The 21,317-nt window shown below is 52.6% G+C and overlaps 2 protein-coding genes across 6 annotated transcripts in view; one reads left to right on the forward strand and one right to left on the reverse strand.

Annotated features, from left to right (window-relative positions):
* Positions 1–6,047, forward strand: part of TMEM63C (transmembrane protein 63C) — a 32,662-nt gene extending 26,615 nt beyond the window's left edge. For all 3 annotated transcript variants that reach the window (XM_002200002.7, XM_030274750.4, XM_012574322.5), the window contains exons 15-24: positions 36–189; positions 716–822; positions 1,612–1,698; positions 2,214–2,279; positions 2,402–2,564; positions 2,787–2,892; positions 3,093–3,260; positions 3,534–3,649; positions 3,798–3,869; positions 3,951–6,047. In XM_002200002.7, coding sequence (XP_002200038.5) covers positions 36–189; positions 716–822; positions 1,612–1,698; positions 2,214–2,279; positions 2,402–2,564; positions 2,787–2,892; positions 3,093–3,260; positions 3,534–3,649; positions 3,798–3,869; positions 3,951–4,163 — 1,252 coding nt within the window. In that variant the 3' untranslated portion in view covers positions 4,164–6,047. The remainder of the gene's footprint in view (positions 1–35; positions 190–715; positions 823–1,611; positions 1,699–2,213; positions 2,280–2,401; positions 2,565–2,786; positions 2,893–3,092; positions 3,261–3,533; positions 3,650–3,797; positions 3,870–3,950) is intronic.
* A 2,188-nt stretch (positions 6,048–8,235) lies between these two features.
* Positions 8,236–19,382, reverse strand: NGB (neuroglobin). 3 transcript variants are annotated; one of them, XR_003960852.4, is made up of 5 exons: positions 14,519–15,761; positions 13,124–13,235; positions 11,527–11,646; positions 10,006–10,399; positions 8,236–8,976 (listed from the first exon to the last, which is right to left on the reverse strand). XR_003960852.4 is itself a non-coding variant. In XM_072930297.1 (4 exons), exons 1-4 carry the CDS (start codon positions 19,118–19,120, stop codon positions 10,253–10,255), a joined length of 444 nt encoding a protein of 147 aa, XP_072786398.1. In that variant the 5' UTR covers positions 19,121–19,382; the 3' UTR covers positions 8,236–10,252. The 3 variants fall into 3 exon arrangements, 2 of the variants coding, with proteins under 2 accessions (XP_072786398.1, XP_030130612.4); XM_072930297.1 differs by lacking the exon at positions 14,519–15,761 and adding an exon at positions 19,056–19,382 and having other exon boundaries at positions 8,236–10,399; XM_030274752.4 differs by having other exon boundaries at positions 8,236–10,399.
* Positions 19,383–21,317: the final 1,935 nt, after the last annotated feature.

Here is a 21,317-nt window from a genome sequence, read left to right on the forward strand (position 1 = left end):
CCTCATCATGTCCAAGTTGTGTTTTCCTCTTACAGGGAGAACTTATCAGTCCGTGGCACATCGTGGTGGGTGCGATTCATTCTGCTTAATATCTGCCTGTTCGTCCTTCTCTTCTTCCTCACAACGCCAGCCATCATTGTCAACACTATGGACATGTTCAATGTCACACACCCTGTGGAGAGCCTCAAGGTAGTCCATAACCCATGCCGATTTTCCTAAAAGGTCGTCATTTCCAGGCTCACCTGTGACAGGTGGGGGGCACCAGCTCTACACTGTCCTAAGAAGATGAGCCATCACTAGGTTGGGCAGTGATGAGAAACAAGGTCATTGATGAGGTCATGTCTGTGCTTGCTATCCTTGTGTTTCCAGTGGCAGAGCCCTGGGGCAGCACCTGAGCTTTGGTGCTGGTTTCCATAAAGGCATGTTGCTGTCCATTCAATAAGAAAGGTTTGGAAAGAACTCAGGAGATGTCAGGAGCTGCCAGCAGCACAGCTCTTTCTTGCTCTTTGACCTGTGAGGTTTTGGGTGGGCACTGGGGCTCAGAACATGGCTGTGGTGCCTTTGGCTGGCCTCAAGTTCTTATTTCCTGAAACAAATGCCCCTGCTCAGTGAGGGGATGCTCCAGCCCACCTGCTGCACACACTGTGTGCTGTCTCCAGCACAGCTGTGCTGTGGTGGGTTGCTGAGGGGGTGTTCGGCTTCTCTCTTCCTGCAGAACCCCATCATCACCCAGTTTTTCCCCACACTGCTGCTCTGGGCCTTCTCCGTCTTCCTGCCCTTCCTTGTTTACTATTCAGCATTCTTCGAGTCTCACTGGACAAGGTAATGGGGCTGGCCCCCTCAACCCCCCAGGGCTGCCATACATGGGAGGAACTGCACTGGAAGGGGAACCCAACCTGCAGGGAGGCAGGCAGTGAGGTGTAGACCCCCACAGTGGAGCAGAGCCCCCTGGGTGTTTCTCTCCATAGAAAGAGCTCCAAGTCCATGCACAGAGGAGCCATTTGCTTCCCATAGTCCTCAACACTTTCAGGCTACTGACAAAGTCAGGTGGTTTTAAGATGGATCTGAAGAAGTTTGTAAGAGGGACGGTGTGATGGTGGACTGGCAGCAGCAGGGACATCCCAGGCATGCTTCCAGCCCTCCAAGGCAGAGGTATGGTTTCAGGATGCTTAAAGTAGGGGAAACTGCACAGCACACAATGTGCTCTCTTTGTCTTGGCCCTCCATCAGCCCCAAGCCCCGTGCCTCATCTGATAAGTCCTTGCAGGAGCTTTGTCATCACCTCCCTTCCTTTTTCTGAGGGAAACAGGAAGTCGTGAATTCATACTAGATACCCTATCTGCCTCTTGTTGGGTGTATGTTACCATCAAGGATGGTAGGAAAGGGCAAAGATGAAGGAGATGAGAGACTACAGCAGATTCCTCATGGTGACACACCCTAGCTTGGGAGAGGCTTTGTAAGCCCCCAGTGGATGTGCAGACCAAATGCACACAGCTTTGTGAGGCAGGGAGTAACTCCTTGGTGAAAAGCGAGACCAAGCCCAGCCCCTCATCCTGCCTGCTGCTTTTTCCCAAAAAACGCAATGTTCTTTTCTCATCTTCCCTCTCTGCAGGTCAAGTGAAAATCAGATCACCATGCACAAGTGCTACTTCTTCCTGGTGTTCATGGTTATCATCCTGCCCTCGCTGGGTCTGAGCAGGTACGGACCACCTTGCCATGCTGCTCTCCCTGCTCCTGAGCTGCCAGGATCACACCTAGGCCCCCCGCCCTGGCAGTCCAGCCCCAAGGGTCTAGGATCCCATTGCTGCCAAAACACAGCGATCTCTGGGGAGGAAAACACTCCTTTAGCAGTGCTGAGCCACTCACACATGGTCACACATGGAAACCTTCCCTGCAGAGGAGTGGAGCAGAGCCATTTACCAGGCTGCCACAGCTGACCCAAGGGGGCTGGTGGCAGTGATCAGCTGCTGCTTGGGTTCAGCAGACCGTAAAAGGACCTGGTCAGGTATCTGCATAGCTCCAGCTACAGTAATCCTAGCCATCCAGGAGGTGGGCATTCACTCCACAGTGAAGAAGGGGCTGCTCTGGCAGCATAGGGTGCAGAGGGCTTTGCCCACTCAGGACAGGGAAAAAAAGCATGTGCCTGCTGGGTGTCTCTCACATCTCTCTGTAGCTCCCCATCTATCTGAGCTGCTCCTCTTCTCTTCCCTCCAGCCTGGACCTGTTTTTCCGCTGGCTCTTCGACACCCACTTTCTGGATGAGGCTGAAATCAAGTTCCAGTGAGTAGCAGGAAGCTCCCAAACTTCCCAGGCAAGCGGGAGCACCTGTTGTCCACTGCCAGCAGCTCTTGCAGCTCCTGCCTGAGCATTCTCTCACTGTGTCACCTCTGTCCCTGGGGCAGGTGCGTTTTCCTCCCAGACAATGGCGCCTTCTTTGTCAACTATGTAGTCACCTCCAGCCTGATTGGGACGGCCATGGAGCTGCTGCGCATCCCAGGCCTCCTTGTCTACACTGCTCGCCTCTGCTTTGCCAAATCTGAGCCCGAGCGGCTCCATGTCAAGCGGGTACGTGGCTCTGGTCACCTGTGAGCCTTTGTGACCCCCAGCACACCAGAGATGTACTCATTGGAAACTCAGGCTGTTGTGGTTCTATGGGGGGCTTATGGGGACTTCTTCAGGCCCCTTGGGAGCTAGTGGAGGTGAGGCAGTCCTGTGGGCCAGGGTGCAGAGGCAAGGGCAGGCTTTGCAGTGACAGAGCTGGCAATTACACTGTTGGTTGTGCCCCAGAGCCAAGCATACCAGTTCCAGTTTGGACTAGAGTACGCCTGGACCTGCTGTATCTTCTCTGTTGTCATGACCTACAGCATCACCTGCCCCATCATCGTCCCCTTTGGTGAGTATGACTCCATGCCCATAGTCCCAGCCATGCCAAGGACAGCCTGTCCCAGCCACCAGCAGCAGCATGGGAATGCAGGCTGCCTGCATAGTACAGGAGGGCATCCTTGGGCATCATCCCCAGGGCCTGCCCTGCTGTCCCTGTGGCCTGGCTGTCCCCATTGCCCTCCACCCAGATGGCTCCTCTTGTCCCACCAGGGCTGCTCTACATGCTGCTCAAGCACATGGTTGACCGGTACAACATTTACTATGTGTACATCCCCACCAAACTGAACCAGCGGCTCCACGTCGCCGCCATCAGCCAGGTCGTGGTGGCCCCCATCCTCTGCATGTTCTGGCTGCTCTTCTTCTCCGTCCTGCGCCTTGGTAGGGAGAGCTTGGGGCTGTGCCCTGCCACTGCTCAGGGTCATGTCTGGTGTTTGGGGATGATGAGCCACTGGTGTCACCCTTGAGTTAGGCATGGCATGGAGGGTGGTAAGGGGGAAGGTGGTGTGAGGGCCTGGCAGATGAAGGAGGTGTCAGCTTGTATTTTGGGAAGGGGGTTGAGAGCTTGTAAAACCCAAAGCAGGCACCAGCCTGGGGCTCAGCTGGATGTGCAGCTGGTTCTTGGTGTGCTACCCCAGTATCTCTGTGCTATAGGTCCTACCCGGCCTGTCACCCTCTTCACCTTTGTGGTCCTCCTTTCCTGCATCATCTTCTCCTTCTTTGGCCTCTGCCTGAAGAAGCTGCAGCCACGGAAACCCTCTAGCTACCAGGTGAGCACAGATAGCCACTCACTGTGTTACTTCACCCCAGTGCATCCCCTCTTCGTTTGCCATGGGGAATCTGAGATGGCACCTGGCTATCCCTAGCCAAAACTGGGCCCTCCAAACCATGATTTCCTCATGGCCTCCTTCTCCTCAGATGTCTGACCAGTCTGAAGGCGCCTTCAATGACGTGGAGCGGAGCAGCGTTTCCTCCACCCCTAACTCCAATGTGAGTATCCCTCTGCAGCCCTGCTGTGGCCATCTGCTCTTGCTCCCCTGGGTCCTGATGGCCCACTGCCCCCCGGGGCAGCTCTTTTTGGCCACTGTCCTGCAGGAGCCTGAGCTGAGCCTGACACCGGCAGCCTCTCCGGCACACCAGTCCTATGGCACCATGGGCAACCACCTGGAGCCAGCGGAGGATGGGGAGGATGGGGGGCTGCAGAGCTTCGAGACAGAGCTGGAGACCGTGGAGGGCGAGTACAGGAGTGGCCCCGTGATAGAGAGCCAGGCTCGCTACCAGTGAACATCCCTGCCACAGGCTGAGAACTGACTGTGCTGAGAGCAGAGGACATGCCATGGGGCAGGAAGGAGCCTTCCCTGCACTGGTGGGGGCCACCTTGCTAATGGGGCAGGGGATGACAAGACTGATGTGAGGGAGAGACCCCATTGCACGGGCAGTGGCAGGAGGGTCTGATGGTCCCTCCCGCTGCCTGCACTGGCTGAGCCCCCTAATGTCCCCCTGTCCCCACCTGCCTCTTCCAGCACACAGTGGGGAAGAGGGGGTGCAGCAGTATAGGGAGAGGGTCTCTCTGAGAGGCCATGCTTTTGGGGACAGGAGGGAGGCCCTGTCCCCTCTGAGAGGAGGAAGCAGCCCAGACAGCCCAGATGAATGTGCCTGCCATCACGCTGTCCTCTGGGTCCTCAGTGGCAGGGGACAGCCACCCGTAACTCCTGCATCTCACCCCATCCATCCACTACTCAAGCAGCTTGTCTGCTGCCTCCCCTGCTGCTGGCCTGCAGGCTGCTGCCTGCCCCTGCTTGGCCCATTTTAGCAGGGACTGCTGACATGCGTGTGCTTTGGTGGAGGAGGTGAGTGTCCCTACATAAAACCCAACAGTCCTGCACCAAGGCAAGCATCAAATGCAATCCCAGCTCTTCCTCAACCTCCCACCCCATCCCCCCATCTTGCTGCGCAAGGCCTGTGCCCTTGGGCACTTGGGGAGAAGTGGGAGGTCAAGAGACAAGTGTGTTTAATGGCTTTGAGGACAGCTCTTTTTCACTCCTCTTCCCTGGCAGCACCCCATCGTGCTCATGCTTTCACTGGGGCTGCCCACGGGAGCCAGAATAGCTCCATCCTAGTGCAACAGAACAGGGTGGACAGGTGGAGGCTGGCAGGACCTGGACTTTCAGGTCCTCCTGGTCCACCACATCCTGCCTGCCCTTGTCCACAAGCTGCAGCTGTGGGATGCTCCCCCAGTAGCCACACTGCCTCTCAAGTGTGAGTCCTGCTGTGATTAGTGTAAATGTGCCATTACCTGCCCAGACAGCATCCTTGGAGTTTTCCAGCTCATCCAGAGTAGCTGTGGTGGGGATGAAGGTTTATTCTCATCCTCCTCAGCTCCTCTCCCACCATAGCCCACCTGGGCATGCTGGCTCCTCACTCAGCCCTGTTTTGGTCTCAGGGCTGATTTTCCTGTCCCTGATTCTCCTGCTAGCTTCAGAGCAAGTAGAGCTGCCATCATCCCAGGGCAGTGCAGGGAGGGAAGGGGGGAAGGTGCAGCTCTGGCAGCACCAGGGCTGCTGGCATGCAGAGTGCTGTTGTGTGAAGGCAGATGCTCAGCCATGGCACTGGTTAGCATTAGTAGTGCCACTGGGAGGAGGGGCAGTGTGCCAATTCTGGGTTGGGGGGAGGTTAAAAGGCAGCCCAGCAGTGAGAGCATTAAGGGGGCCCTTAGGACGTTCCTGGGGAGCTGGTGGATCTCAGCTCAGCCGGCTGGCAGTCCCATGGCCCGTGTCCCACCCACGCTCCTGCTTGCTGGGGCAGTGGCTTCGGCACACTAGCCAAAAATTGGTTGCCTCGGGGGAGCCTTGAGCTCAGACACACCCTTCTAATCCCAGAAAGTTCCCTGGGGGTTTTCAGCCTCCTGCCCAGGTGCCCCCCTCGGCTGCTCACAGCTCAGCTGCTCCCCTCACTGTCTGCTCCAGAGGCAGCCCCAGGCGGGGCACGGGGATGCTGGTGGCCTCTCTGAGGGTAGAAGCAAGTGCCTGTTAGTGGCACTGTGTCCTCAGGAGCTCAGGCTGCTGGTCTGATTGCCCTTGGCTGCCCCACTGTAGGAATGTGCCAGAGGTCTGTACCTTCTCGTGATTTATTGCTATGACCGTGCCTTGAATAAAATTACTTCACCCAGCTGCTGCCTGACGTCATCACCCCCATGCGTCTTTTCCTGGCAGCGGTTTAGAGGGAACCCTTCCCATTAGGGCCTTTTCCCACCTGTGGGCTGCTTTTGACCCCACCTGGGTCATCCTGCAGATACTTCAGTGGCAAAGAGACTGCTTGGACACATCCCCACCTCCAGACTGCCCACTATGATCCCCATAAAAACAAACCCCAACCAACACGTGGGCAAAAGTAGCAAAGTTTCAGGAGTGGGAGAGCACCTCACTGTGTCCCAGACAGACTGGTACAGCCCTTGGCACCATCCCCCCACTGGGGGTGGGCTGCAGCCCTGAACAGTCGTGTGCCTTTCTTGCCCACCCTCTGTCAGCAGTCACTCCATTGTCAGAGCTGGCTCAGAACACCACCAAAGGTGCAGATGCTGCTTGAAGATAGCAGGAGGGTGGCCTGAAGCCCCTCTGGGACCACAGCAAAGGTCAGGGGCGGGAGGAACTCACAGGCTCTGAGGATGGAGCAGGTGTTCCCAGAGCTGAACTACCCACCAGCAAGTCCCAGGGAAGGGGGTGAACACCATTTCTTAAGTCCTTCTCTAGATTTTGAGAGAACAGTGTTCTTTTCTGCCCTCCTCCCTCCCAAAATACACACTATTTTTACCTGAATTCCTACTTGAATGATCTGCCTCTGGTTTCAGCAGGTTCCTCCTGCTGTCTCCTCCACAGCTTCCCTGGAGCGAGCCCTGCCACTCTCGTTTATGGCACAGGGCAGAAGGCATGGGGAGGGTTTCCCTTTGGGTGGAAAATTTCAAACCCATCACATGCCCCTGCAGAGACTCCCCCCGCGGTTTGTAATAAGCGGTAAACAGAGTTAACGCGGGGCATCGCCGTGCCGGGGAGCTGGGCAGGAGCTCGGGCTGTGGGCTGTGATTGCCCCCGGCCGCAGCTTTCCCGGGCCCCACGCCGGGAGCTCATCGCGGCCGAGTGAGGGGTGTCAGCCCCGCCACACCCGTGTCACACCCGTGTCACACCCGTGTCAGCCCCGTCACACCGTGTCAGCCCCATCACACCCGTGTCAGCCCCGTCAGCACCTCTGCCTGGAAACTGCTCCGAGCCCGCTCCCCGACTGCAGCCTGCGCACGGCCGGGGCAGCAATCGCACGGACTCTCCCGCTGTGCCAGCTGCTCCAGGCAGTGACAGGAGCGTCCCCACTGGGCAGAGCCGCAGCAAAGGGGCAGTCTGTGGGAGCTGTGGCAAACCTCCCTGCTGGCACAGGCAGTCAAAGATGGGAGTGCTGCTGGAGGCTGCCGTGCTGGCCCTTCCCTGCAGTGCCAGGTTTGGGCTCCCACCACCAGTCCTGAGGCCAGGAAGAGTGGAAAAACTCATTTTGTCAATGACCCAAAGGGGGTATTCAGATCTCTGCTGCTCTCCTTGCTCTTCACAGCCCATCACACATTGTCTTGTGGAGCAAGTCCATCCTAAATGAGCAGCATGGCTCTCCCAGGATGTTTTCCCTTCTCTCCTGTGCCAGGGCTGGGATTTCAGCCTTTGGGAGATGCTATTACAGACCTTGAGCTGGCTTCCCCACTCTAGGCACCATTCTTCAGCATCAAGTGCCCAGCTCTCACAGGGCTGGAAACCCATCATGTCAAAGCTGGAACATGCTGGAAGACAGAACCTCCTGCATCCTCACCAGCTGCTCCCTGGGCAGGGCTGCTGGAATGACTCTGCAATCCAGCTGGCAGGGTGGATGATGCTCCATGGAGCCAGACAGGAATTCATTATGAGGCCATGCTCTGCTGCTGCAGATGACCAGCAGTGGGTGACCAGCAACAGGTGAGCCTGTGCTATGTCAAAAAACAAAAGCAGCAGCTGAGCAACAGAAAAGGGATTTTTAGGCTGATTGCTTAAAATTCTGATTCCATTAGAGATTATTATACTTGAAAGGTCTGAGCAATCAGTAGCAGGGTGTCTCTGTTAGCTCCTCCACTGCTCACCTACTCAATTGCCAGGCACAAAAGTTCCCAACATGCTTTTGCTGCTGGATGCCTTCTCATGTCAGTCAAGCTGCACTACACAAGTGCTCCCAGTGACCAGTATCTCCAAAGCTAGTATCAACAAGAAACCAGTAAACCCCTCTCTGTCATCCTTTTTTCCTGGTCTGCATGGGCCTTTTATATTAAAATAAACACAACATCAAAATGGGCTAAGACTCACTGTTGTTTTTTAATAAACAGTACAGCTGGGTATAAGAGGCACACAGACCAGTTCTCTCAGGAGTTACACAGAATGTGGCACAGAAGAGCAGAAGTCAAGGAGCTGGGAAAGCTAGAGGGAGCAGGGATGGTTTGGGCAGTAACACCCACACCCTGCCCATCACACAGCTGCCTACTTGTCACATGGAGCCAGAGGGTGTCCCACTCCCATGATGCTGAATGCTGATGCCCCATAACAGGTTTGCAAAGAGGACATCCCCATTCCCAAACCCTGGAGCCCCAGACTGTGCCATCAAAGCCAGTGTCTAGCCCCAGCTTCTCCATCCCTCACTGCTGGGTGCAAGAATGGGACCCAGCTGATGGAGAGAGCTGTGGGCCAGGATGGACACCGCCACACTGCAGGGCTGCAGAGGCAGAACATGGTACCCTGAGGAGGACAAGGAACCTGGGGATGTTCACTGCCTGTTTCACAACACCTATTAGCTTCCCTCCCAAACATAGCTGGAGGGCTTTTTGATAGTAGCCCACGGCTACCATCAGGCCTGGTGGCAGGGTGCTAGAGACACATCTTACAGGGTGCCCCATCATCCCCTCCATGGCATGGGCCTAGGAGACTTCAGCTACATTGAGAGGCAGCCTTCTCCTGCCCCAGATTGGAGGACATCTGAGAACAGGAGGAATGTGTCTTCAGAGCAGGACCATTTCAGACCTCAACGCTAGGCCTCTCCTGACCTGAAGAAGAAGCAAAAAAAAGGGTGCTGCCTGTTACTGAATAATTGCTCCATGTCCTTCTCTGGGGCTAATGGTTCTGTTTGTTCCACAGTGACTTCCCTGTAAAGATGAACTCTTCCTCAAAGTGCTCAGGTTCAGCCCCTTCACAGAGCCCTCAGGTGCTGCCTCACAGCAGTTTTCTGGGATTTCTTCTAGCAGATGCTATCTCCTCATTCCTGTGAGGCTGAGGAACTCTGCAGATGGGCACTGTGAGCAGCTGGGAAGCATTCCAGATTCTGACAGCATCAACAGAAAGATTCCAGCTATGCTTCCTCTGGCCAAGAGCCAGAATTTCTCAAAGCTGTTGCTATGACACAATTGCAACCTTCATTTTTAAGACATCTTTTCCTTGGATTTATTTTATTTTCCTTAACACAAAGCAGTAAACAGACATTGCTGTTGCTGCTGCTGCTGCTGCATTTCAGATAGCTCTAAGGTTAAACCAGCTGGCCAAATCAACACAAAGCCTTTCAGCTGGCAGCCCAACCCTGCCAAAAGTAGTCTCACCTTGGGATTAATGTGACACTATTGCCTGAAGCATCCCTAGGAAACCTACTGTGTTGTGGCCAACCTGACACAGGGAAAAGCCAGGGATCCCATCCATGTCAGAGGCAAGGCAGAAAAAAGCACCAGGATTAACCATCTGATAGTGATATTTGATGAAGGGAGAAGGGGAAAACTCTGCAAGGTTTGAGGACAGCCACATGGTGTGACTAGCCTCGTTCTCTTGCTGCCTTTTAACCTGGATGGAGCCAAATCTGTCCCTGCCACAGCTGAACCAGGTACAGCAGCACAGGAGGACTGAGCAGTGTCAGACCTGGCAGGTAAAGCACAGCAAACAGGATTTTGGGCAAATAAGCCTAAGAGGCCTATGCCAGCTGTCACCTCCCTAGGGTGGGTAGCAAGAGGAGGGAAGATGAACAAACTAAAACCCAGAGTAGGTACATGGGTGTTGGTGTTCCTGAAGGAACTTGGGGCAGGGTGGCATACCTGTGCTGTGGCACTGCCAGGCTTCGCTGCAGGGACATGCCCTGCCAGCCCTTAGCAAAGGCAGAGACACGCTCAAGTTGAAGCAGGATGGAACCGCGTGAGAGCCCCACAGCACGTGTGAGTGGCAGAGGCAGCCATGGGCTGGTGCACACAGAAAGACAGAGGTGGGGAGAGGCAGCGAGTGTGGTGTGAGACTCCCCATGCTCAGGACTGCTGCATGGTCAGGGATAGGGATGGCTGGCAGGATCTAGTCTCCTTCTGGGAGGGTCTCCCAGCCACGTTGCATGGCTTTCACCACAGCATTGTAGAGTTTGCTCCAAGCTTCCTGCACCTCTGGGCTGAAGGCAGCACCAAGGCATTTCTCCAGCATGTACAGCAAGGACTCGCCGACAGTCTGCAAACCAAACAAGGAGGTGTCAAGCTCAGCACCAGAGGATGACATTCAGTCTCTTGTCTCACTTCCCCACCTTTTTTGATTTCTCCAGTTTCAGGGCACCTGCTCCCCTTCCACCGACAGTACCAGGCCCCTCCAGTCCCTGGCTCATCAGAGTGGGGCCAGAACCAGCCCACGGCATTCTCTTCCCCTCCTCCATGGATGAGTGCAGAGTGGAAATCAGGGAGCAAGGGCTGACACTGCACATGTAACACCAGGGAAGAGGTGCACATTCAGTTTCTGTGGCTCCCAGGTGCAGGTAGCTGGCCCTATCTCTTGGCATAGCTGTGGAGCAGCAGAGCTGAGCAATGCCCTGATGTCAGGAGAGTGGATTATACTCCGTGCTGGATGCTTAGGACATGTCTCAGTGCTTCTCAGGCTTCTCCACAGGGCACTGCTCCTCACAAAGTTGTGAGCAGCTCCGTGCAGGAGCACCCTCACACTGAGTGCAGGGCTGGTGGGCATCACTAGCCCAAACAAAAGGGACCCTGCTGCCTCTGAAGAGAACAAAAGCAATAGGAATGAGCTATTTGAGGGTTAGAAAGCTTTTCTTCAGCCTGCCCTTTCCCACTGCATTTCTGTCCATGCTTGATAGCAGGAGAGGAGTAATCAAGGGTTTAATATGGAAGATGCTTGGGTGTTACTGGCATGGAGGAAGAAGGGCTGAGGTACAGCAAACCCATCCCAGTGGAGACACATACAGGTGGATGCTCCCTTTTCCAGGTGTGGAGAAGTTTGCCCAGAGCATTAGATGCAAAGGATCCAGGGCACAGGCTGAGCCTGCAGCCCTATGGCACAGGAGAGACTGCGATGTTCTAAACCACGATCCTCTTCAGACAGTAGAAATGCTTTGCTCCCATCTATCCTTTCTGCCTGGGCTTACTGGGCAAGGACAGAAAACAAGGGGAGCTGAAAGGTTTCTCCCACTGGGGCAGTGTCACTACACGGGTATCAGCACCTTGGACAGGCTGCCCTGAGCCATCAGCCATCTCCAGACAGCTGAACCCAGAGGAAGGATGGGGACAGCTGAGGGTTGCAGGCAGGGGTGAACAAACACAGCCACAGCGAGACAAGAGAGAACACCTCACCGAGAAAGATTCAACCTTCACACCAACTGCCTGGTGCTTCTTGCCAAGGTTGCAGAGATACTCTTCCAGGCAGGATAAGTTCTCCAGGTGGTTCACAGCAGCATCAATCACCAGCATCACCTGGCACAGGAGCAGAAAGGCAGAATGGCATTAACGGAAAGGTTCAGCTTCTTTCCCAGAGGAAACAAAGTGTCTAGTCCTCTACTTCACCCTTGTCAACCTGACCCCATCCCAGCCCAGATGCCCTCTGAGCTTCCCTTTGCTCTGCTGTGATCCATGTGTCACATCAGTGAGGCTGGCAGCAGCACACACCACATCCTTCCATGGGACACTACCAGAGCTGCACGGTAAGCAGTGCTGCTGACCACCCAGTCCCAGAGGGGATAAACAGCCATACAGCAGAGCAGTTGCAGGTTAAGACCTAATGCTGATGCAGTCATTAGAACTCCTAGGACCCCAGGACAACAGCATGGAAACCCCAGAAGTTGCCAGGACTAGAGTTTCTGATTTGAAGTTGCCAAAACGGTGCAATTGTGAATAAGGCCACTCCAATTCTAAGATCAGCCGAGGTATTTTGAAGAGATGGGATGGAGAGTACAGCCAGGTCTCTTGAGCTGGTCTGGTAAAACATATACCATAGTCTCCCAGGAGCATTAAGAGTCAAATGGAAACAGGACGGAAAAGATTTAATGAAGGATGAAGGGAACAGACACAACAAATTAGAAGAAGAGATTAAAGCCAGGGCATGGTTATCTTGGCAAAGCCAAGAGGTTATAGAATTGTGCTCTGTAATTTCAACAGGCAATTTATCTCCAATAAGAGCAAAAAATTATTTCAGCTCAAGGCAATAATCTTAACTTTGCCAATAAAGAGATGCTGGAAAATAACAAAAAGCTCAGAGGAGCTCAGTCCTGAAACAGCCTCTTAACAAGGAATAAAGACAGGCAAGCAAAGTACCAAACTGGTTTAAAGATGGAGCCAGGCAGTTTATGGAGGCATTTGCAAGCCAAGGCTGTGCTTTATCCCAGTGTGGCTTCTCTTCAGGGTTCAGCAAAGGGTCTCTGCTGCACCAGGTGTACTATGCATGCATGAGCCTCTCCTCAGTGTTGCTCCTTTCTGTGTTTGTTGGGTGGGGGAATGTGTACTGCAGCACTCCCTCGGAGGCTCTCTGACTCCGCAGCAGTAGGGCCAGGGTAGCCTGGCCCACTGCCCAGTTCTGTGCCACCTCCTGGTCAGCATGTGGCCAAGCAGAGAACTTCAGTCCTCTTCTGGACACAGGTGAGCTTCCTGAGGCACTTCCGCAGTAGGAGAAGGATTTTTTCAGCATTCACAGAAAGCAATCCACTCTCAGATGAAGGCATGGAAATCAGCACGGTGCCTCTTAGCCACCATAACCTGCATTCTCATTCCCTCCCCACTCTTGTAGGACACTTTGTCCTGGCCTTCTCCTAGCATGAGTAACCCCCTGGAGTTACCATCTCAGAAGGAGATTTCCCATGTGTTCCCTGTTTAGACATACCACAGTCCCAAATCATTGCCTAAGAGTTTTGTCCTCCATAGAGGCTGTGCTCCAGTCATGCCACAGCCCCTCTCTCACCTTCCTGATGTGATCCAGGAACTCAGGGGCAGAGAGGCACTCCTGAGGGCTGGCAAACTGCTTGCAGTTGTACTGGAAAAGGGGAAGCAGGTCAGGATCCAAGTCAAACAGCCTGCAAGAGCAAGAAAGAACACCCCATCTTTATTTAAAGTCACAATCACTCCATCAGCAGCACACCTACAGCCTGCTTCTGCTTTTCTTCCCACCTACTGATCCCTCTCCATCTGTAAAAGATCCAAAAGTTCTGAAAAGCTTTAGTTTGGGGCAATTCAGATTGACTATGAACAAAAATCTTTCTATTTCTCTAGCCCATAGCCTCAGCTCTTAGATAATTATGTCACCTGAGAACAGGCACCCAACCATCTGGAGTTTCTTCCAGCTTGGCCCTCCTTCTCAAAGAGTTGGATGTTATCTCAACTATTCCCATTCCCACTTTTTGATCCCCTTGAACCCTAAAGCTCCCAAATCAGGGAAGGCCTCTAAGTTCCAGCAGCCATCTGGACCAAGGGCGGCATGTACAAACTCAGCTAACGCCCCACTCCTCGACACCATCACCAGCTCCCATTTCCTCTCCCCCTGCCCCATCCTCCCTTGCCAGGATGTCAGGCACAAATGGGACTCAATAGCAGCCACCCAGGTAGACATAACTGGCCACCGGTAATTCAGGCAAGACTGTTTTCTCCTCATCCTGCACATTAAACTACTGCACCCCTCTCCCCCACGTTGTTGTCACTGCTCTAGTCCTGCTCTGGAAGATTTGGATCCCTCTCGCTCTGAAAGCTGCTCATCAACTCTCAAAATGCCCTTTTTAAACGACTTTTCATTGATTTTTTTCCTTTTTTCTCTTCACATTATTGGTACATTAATCTGCCGAGGAGAGGCAAGGAGCTGGGTATCAGCCATTCCATCTGGCACACCATTTCCTCTGCCCTGCGACTGAATCCCTCTCTGGTGGCCAGGTCTGAGCCTGGGGCTGCACAGCACTTCCCTGATCAGGGAATGATCGGGGGGCCCCTTCGCGGACGCGCAGCCCTTCGGAGAGCAGAAGTCGCGGTGACAAGGCGGGGGATCAGCGGGCAGAAACGCACAAAACCTGCCCGCCGCTTCTCTCTCCGTCTCCGCGTGGCAAAGTTCTCACTCGCGAAGGACGGGAGCGGCAGGGCAGCAGCGCGGAGCGGAGCCCGGCCCTGCCCCACACCGCTGCCCCACGGCACATGCGGCTCGGCGGCGGAGCGGCTCCGGCTCCCGGGGACCGCCAGCCCCGGGGGGGAGAGCGGCCGGGGAGGGGAGCCATGCCAAGCAAAGGGAAGCGTTTCTCTCCAAGAAGCGCAGCCCGTCCATCCCTCCCGCACGGGTCAGCGCGGGCGGGCAGGCGGCCGGGACCGGGGCGCTCACCTGGTGAAGAGGACGAGGCCGTGCTGCACGGGGCTGCCGCTCACCCGCTGCCAGCTCTCCCGGATCAGCGCCCGCTGCCCGCCCGACAGCGGCATCCCGCTCTCCATGGCGGGGCCGGGGGCTCTGCCCCTCGCCGCCCGAGGCGAGGCGCTGGTGCCGCGGCTCCGCGGGCGGAGGGGCCGGCGAGTGCGGCCGCCCGCCCCTCGCTCCGCCGGGAGCGCCGCCGCTGCCCCCGCGGCCCCGCCACGGCCGCACCGCGCTCCGCCCGCCCGCACCGCCGAGCCCCGCGGCCGCCCCGGCCGGGGAAGGAAGATCTCACGGAGCGTTTCTCACTCGGGAGGAGGAAGGAAGGAGGGATGGAAGGAAGAAAAAAGAAATTCGAAATGCCCAAACTTCCCCATCCCGGGGCCGCGGGGCAAAGCAGAAAGTTCAGCTGGTTCACGGTTGACATTTTCCGTCGTCCTGATTTTACAAGTGAAGCAGCAGGGCAGAGCCGTGCCAGCGAGGGACCTGGCCACCTTCCCTCACCATCAGCGCTGCTCCCTCTGAGCATAACTTTGCTCGGGAGGGCCTCAGCGATGCTCCACAGCATCCTCTTGCTCTTGGCCACTACCACTGAGACCCTAGATGCCACACAGCCACCTGCTATCTCCACAGGCAGATGCAGTCTAGACACGGCAAGGTAGGTGTCTAATTTAAGGCTAATTATGCCAGCTGAAGCAGGCAAAGTTGTTAATAACAGATGAGAAGACATGACATCTTTGTCAAATGTGTTCAGGATGCACAGATTCTCTTCGCTGTTCAGACACTGCTTAATTTGGCCCCAGGACTTATGCAGAACAGAGGAAACAAAGCAAGAAATGGCAAATGAGGTCTCAAGCAGCACAAGGGAAGTCAGGAAAGTTAAGGTTTTCAGAAGGACAAGAGCAATACAAAAGTACAACTATTACCGAAACCATCACAGTCTGCACCAATGACAATTGTGCTGATCTTATTACAAGTTCTGCTCCTGTGCATCAGACTTATTTCTGGTAATCAGGAGAAAAGACAGAAGCCTCCAACCCATCCCAGAGGCACATTGACTAGGTGTAGGCAGAAAGGATGCTCTTCTTATGGGAGAGTTTAAAACATTCCCTGGGAGAAGACAAGTTCAAAGACTCCATGTTATGTTCTCAGCCCCAGCTTGTCTCCCGGGGGCCTTTCTCCTATAGAGCTGGAGTGACAGCACTGACTGCAGTGACAGCAGGAAGCCACCCGACATGGCTCTGCAAGTGCCAGAATAAATTACCTGTTTTCTCAGGATTTTGAGACCACATGTTCTCAGCGGAGTCCAGACAAGATGCTGCACAGAAAAAGTCCCACATGCGTTAAAGGAAGCTGAAGAACCCTGTACTAAACTTGGGCACTCGAGTCAGAACTGATGGGACTAATAAGGAGTCGGCTAAAACATCTTGACTGTGGGGTTTAAAGGGCATATCCACACCGGGGGCTGATGATAAGTCATGGCCATGATAACCGCTGAAGCGGCAAGGAGCCTGAAAGGGCAGCTGGGAGATACAGGGTTAACCCGAGCAGGGCGGAGAAGACCAGCCCGGCCGGCGGCGACAAAGCAAACATTAACCTTTAGGTGTCCTGCGGCTGATCGAGCGAACCAGCAACGAGCATGAAGTGTCATCCTTGGTCGTCTCTGCAAGGTGCTCTTGACATTTCAGCCAGTTGTCACAGGCACGCAGACGTGGAGCTTCGTGGCAGAGCCTGGCTGGACGGTTCAGCCTGGCCCTGCTAGCAATAAAGAGTAGAACACACAGGCAGTGGCCTGGTTGGTCCCAGGGCACTGGAAAGGAGCATGGAGAGTCATCCCAGGCCACAGGATACTGAGGAGCAGAGTTGAAGCACATATGTGCAGCCAGAGCAGCAACCAAGACTGATTATTTGCCTAACAACATTTTGAATACATTCAGAGCTGGCTGATAGTGAAAGAAGAGAAACTCCACAAAAGCAAATTAAGAGTAATCAATTTCTGAAGATTTGTTGGGATGTGGGACACCTTTTCTCCCATCCACATGGGGCACCGTATCAGCTACCCTATCCCAGGGCAACAACAAAGTACAGGTTCAGCCATTGTTCCTGATAGAAAGGGTGTCTCAGACAATGGCAGTGAAGCTGTGATGGCAAAATAAAATGGCTCTTGTTCAAAATAATGTCCCTGCACCTTCCCTCTGTGCTGCAGGTCACAGCTGAACACTCACAGACAAGGCACAAGTGTCAGAACAGATCAGATATAAGGGCAGCAATGAGAGGGCTCCCTTCCATGGAAAATAGGAGTGCCTCAGCTGATGAAAGGGGCAATGGTCTGGCCATATCCCCACACACTTGTTGGTACCCAAACCCCACATGGATATGGCACACAGTAAAGTCCAAGAACATTTCCCTGCCTGCCAGCAACAGGTCCTTCTGGGCAGGATACATTCAGGAGCAGTTTCCCCATCTCCCCTGACTGTCTGAACAGTGAATCCATCCCTTTGCTGCCTTCTGGCACTGATACATCTCCACTCTCTTAAAAAACACAGTATTTTTCCCCCTGTGACAGCATAGGTCTTCCAGCACAGGAAGAAGGAGCTGCAAGGAGGGACTTGAGATGGGAGACAGGGAGAGCTCAGTGATAATAAACATTCAAACCACCATTCAAAGGATTTAAAAGACTAAGGGTTTGGGAGAGACAATGCTCTCACCTGTGTGCAAAGCAGCTTCTCCCTTGCAGTTACGTGGTGACAGACTTCCTCCTGCTGTCACAGCACTGAGGTGCTGAGAGCACAGGCTGAGTCCAGAGAGGATTTCAAGTACAAGGAAGCAAACAAGAAAACCTCTCTTTTTGTTTCAAATGTTTTGTGAGCCTTCAAGCATGAGAATCTCAACAAGAGGTTGAGCACTGCAATGCTCTGAGGTTTTCCTGTGATGGTTCCCAGCTCCCTTGGCTCCATGGACCTAACCTGGCAGTTCAGCTTTTTTCTGAGCTGCTCTTGGATCCCTGCAAGACCGGCCCTGGAACTCTCATGAGTGAAGAACAACCAGGTCAGCAGCACAGACTGCTCCACCTGTAGACCACTCGAAGAAAGGGAAGGGAGGTTTTTGGAGAAATTCACTGACATGCAAAGAGGATGATAATCCTCTTCTGTGCTTTGGAAGAACACAAATTTATGCCTTTAGTTTGCAGTGGGTTTCATTATTGTAATCTACATCCACTTCAAGTTACAGTACCAACACTCTTAACCTCCTTGCCGAGTGTCAGCTTTACTTGTTCAGTACCTCAGTGTACCCACATGGAAAGAAAGTTACCCAATCTCATAAAACCGTGTGACAGAACTAGAAGTAAGCTCACAAATGCCAGTCCCCAGCCCAGCACCTGGACAACAACCCTTCCTGCCCAGGGAGGCCCTGTCTGCCTGGCCCAGGGATGACTGCTTACCCGTGCTGCTGTGGCACAGTCAGATTTCATCCCAGCTGCTGCACTAAAAACCCCATATCTCCCTTTGAACTCCTGCTCATTGTCAATTCTACATCTGTGAGTCTTCATAAATAATGATACTATCTGCCTCAGGCTCCCTGCTCACTTAGGATGCAGACTCCTGAGTTTGGCTAATCCCTTTTGTTTCCCCTTTTCCCCAGTCTCAAAACCACAGATTATGACAGGTTCTCTTTTTCCCAGAATCCCATCCCCTCCCATCCCATCCTCAGGTGTGTGCAGAAATCCTGCAACATTCCCAAAATTCTTCTCAAACTACACCCACAGGCCATGGTGCAGCACAGCTCAGTAGCAAAGGCAGTCACGAAACATGGTTTCATAACAAGAATCAACAGTGATGCAAGAGGTAATAACCTTGTTCATAAAATTATTTAGATGAGCTGCAGATCTTGCTCGCTGTCACCATGACTGTGGAGAGAACAGGGCAGCTCTACCACCCTCGATGGTGGGGATCTGGGCTAAGAGGAGAGGGATAGGCAAAGGGAGGATTTAGTGGTAGAATAAAATGAAAACTTCTTTTGAATTCAATTTGCTAAACATCCCCAGGTTTATCTTGAATATCCTGTGGCCAGCTAGGGAATATTTGTACAGGCAGCTGAAAACAGTCATAGGATGACCAGACATGAAGTGGTGAGAAAAGTCAAAAGGGATCACACGGAGCTGTTGAACCAGGTCTGGCACTTGCAAATGCTCAGACCTTACCCCAGATGTTATCTACCTGGGCTCCCTAGCACAATGATAACTCAATGCCAGCAGGCTGATCTTCCAAGAAGCCACCTCTGTCTCTTGTAAGTCACTCTGCCAAAGTGAGTTCAAAGAGTTCAAGACCATGTCAGTTTTGACACACAAGCTGAATTTGCTCATAAGACACAGGTATGCAGGTGTGTGCACCCCAGCTGGTGGGATGCAAGCAAAAAGCTCTCCAGCCTCATTAGCTCAACATGGTGCTCTAGCTAATATGCCCGGCAACTTGGCAAGCATTGTGTTAGCACAGTTTCCGGGCTACTGTCCTACCTGGGGATGATGCACATGGTCTTGGATCTTCCTCCAATTGTCCTTATGCTTCTGGACTGGCTCATCCTTCAGCTGCTAAAACATCATGGCAAAAGCTTGTAAAACAATGCTTTATTCATTGTGGAGTCTCCTCTGTAGTTTACCCCCTGGACTTCTTGTTTCAGAAGCACAGCTGGTCTCTCAGGTGGTCATTGATTGTCTTCTTTCTTATCTCAGCTCTCTTTGTTGTCTCCCTCCTTGCAATTTTAATTGACTATTGATTAGGCCATCTCTTACAAACGTTTGACCTACAGCAGTTTTCTCCAGGAATAGCATTTTTTATATGATCTATTAAAACAAAGGGTTTGTATTTTACTGCACCCATTCCTTCATGTCAGGGCTGTGCCAGCATTCCCACATTTCAGCTTTGCACTTAGCCATCTGGTCTCAAAGCAAACCCCATGTATTATTCCTTCCGTGTGTGGGACACTTCTGGCTTGAGACCTTCTCCTCCTCACCTAAGCCATTACAGCTTGGGGCTCTGTCAAAAATAATTATCCTGTGCAGTGAGGATTTTTTCACCTGCAAACTGCACTGCTACATTCACCACTAAACTATGTCCCCAAATGTCAAATCGATGTGGTTGTTGTATGCTTTAAGGTATGGTAATTCCACCACTTCCCTGAGCAGGCTGTTATAATGCCTGGCCACCCTCTGAGCGAAGAATTTTTTTTCCTCATATTCAATCTAAACCTGGCCTAGTACAACTTGAGGCCTTTTCCTCTCATCCTGTCACTTGTGACTTGAGAAGAGACTGACTCCCACCTTGCTACAGCCTCCTTTTAGGTATTTGTAGAGAGAGATAAGGTCCCTCCTGAGCTTCTTCTCCAGGCTAAACATCCCCAGCTCTGTTGTCCTTCTCTGGACATGCTCCAGTACCTCAAAGTCTTTCTTGCAATGAGGGATCCCAAAAATGAACACAGGATTTGAGGTGTGAGTGCTGAGAAGGGTACAATCATTGCCTTGGTCCTGCTTGGCCACACTGTTTCTGATGCATGTCAAGAATGCACGTTGACATTCTCATCTTAGCTGATTCCCCCCACTTCTCAGCTGCTTTCATTCTCCACCAGGTAATGGAACAGTTATTGTCCCTAAAGCACTGCAAGGCACACTGCCAGGGTGTGATTCAGCTGATCCAACACAAATGCTTTTGTGAGGATAGGTAATCTAAATTCCCATTCTGGTCTATGGGGAAAGGTACTTAAGAACCACCTCATCCTAAAACACATGGTGAAAAAAATAGGGCAGGTGAATGAAGCCTTAAGACTACCTTTTGTCAGCTGCATGACAACAAGATGACAGGCTTTGGATGCAATATAGAGTTAAAGCAATGACTGCAAGAAGGATAAAAATGGAAAAGCAATTTACAACAATTATAATGCTTGTCAGACTTACACCCATTCTATAAAGCACAAACTTTCTGGAGCATGCATTACATGGCCCAGAGTACAGTTAGTGGTGGTGTACTAGAAAACAACTCCAAAGTGTACAACCACAACCCTCAGATGTAAACTAGACAGTAGTGGTAGGTGTAGTGAAGTTGAAATCCGTATGATTTCAGCATATGGACCTCAGAAGACTGGAGTTGGAAGACATAGTATGGATTGGGAAACCTTATAGTTAACCAAAGAAAATGAAAAGGAGGTCATGGGAGATTGAGGGCCAAAGGAAGCAACTTGTATGGGAATTGTCTCTTTGGTTAGAAAATAGAAGATTAAGAAGCAGCTTGAAGACGGAGCACAAAATCTGTATTAAAACACCAGGTCGTAAAAAAACCTCATTCTTGTAGTAAAAGAGATAACAGGGTGATGGCTGGAATCTAGAAGCCTACAAATCTGGCAGGATCAAATCAAGTGCAAATTGCAATTAGTCACCACTGTTCACCCATGTGAGATCACTCACCTGCAGACAGAAGCCATTCTTCCTTTAGAGGGCAGTGAGAAGTAAAGTTTTACTTCAGCATTTTACGAACAATACTTCCTTCTTTTTTGGTCATCTCCCTACATTCTAGCACAGCTTCTGTATCAGCAGTCCTCCCTTCCAGAATAGTCCTGATCAGATAATATCCAAAGACCAACTTGCACTGTGTGGAGCAATACAAGAAGTCAATAGGCTTTTCAGTAACCATTCAATAGCCTGTTGTATCACACTGTACAGGCCACAGCCCAGTTTCTAGCTGTCCTGGCTGTACTTCAGCAGCCCTTGGAACATGTCCAAACAGGC

The sequence above is a fragment of the Taeniopygia guttata genome, chromosome 5 (genome assembly GCF_048771995.1).
Source record: "Taeniopygia guttata chromosome 5, bTaeGut7.mat, whole genome shotgun sequence".
Lineage (NCBI taxonomy): Eukaryota > Metazoa > Chordata > Aves > Passeriformes > Estrildidae > Taeniopygia > Taeniopygia guttata.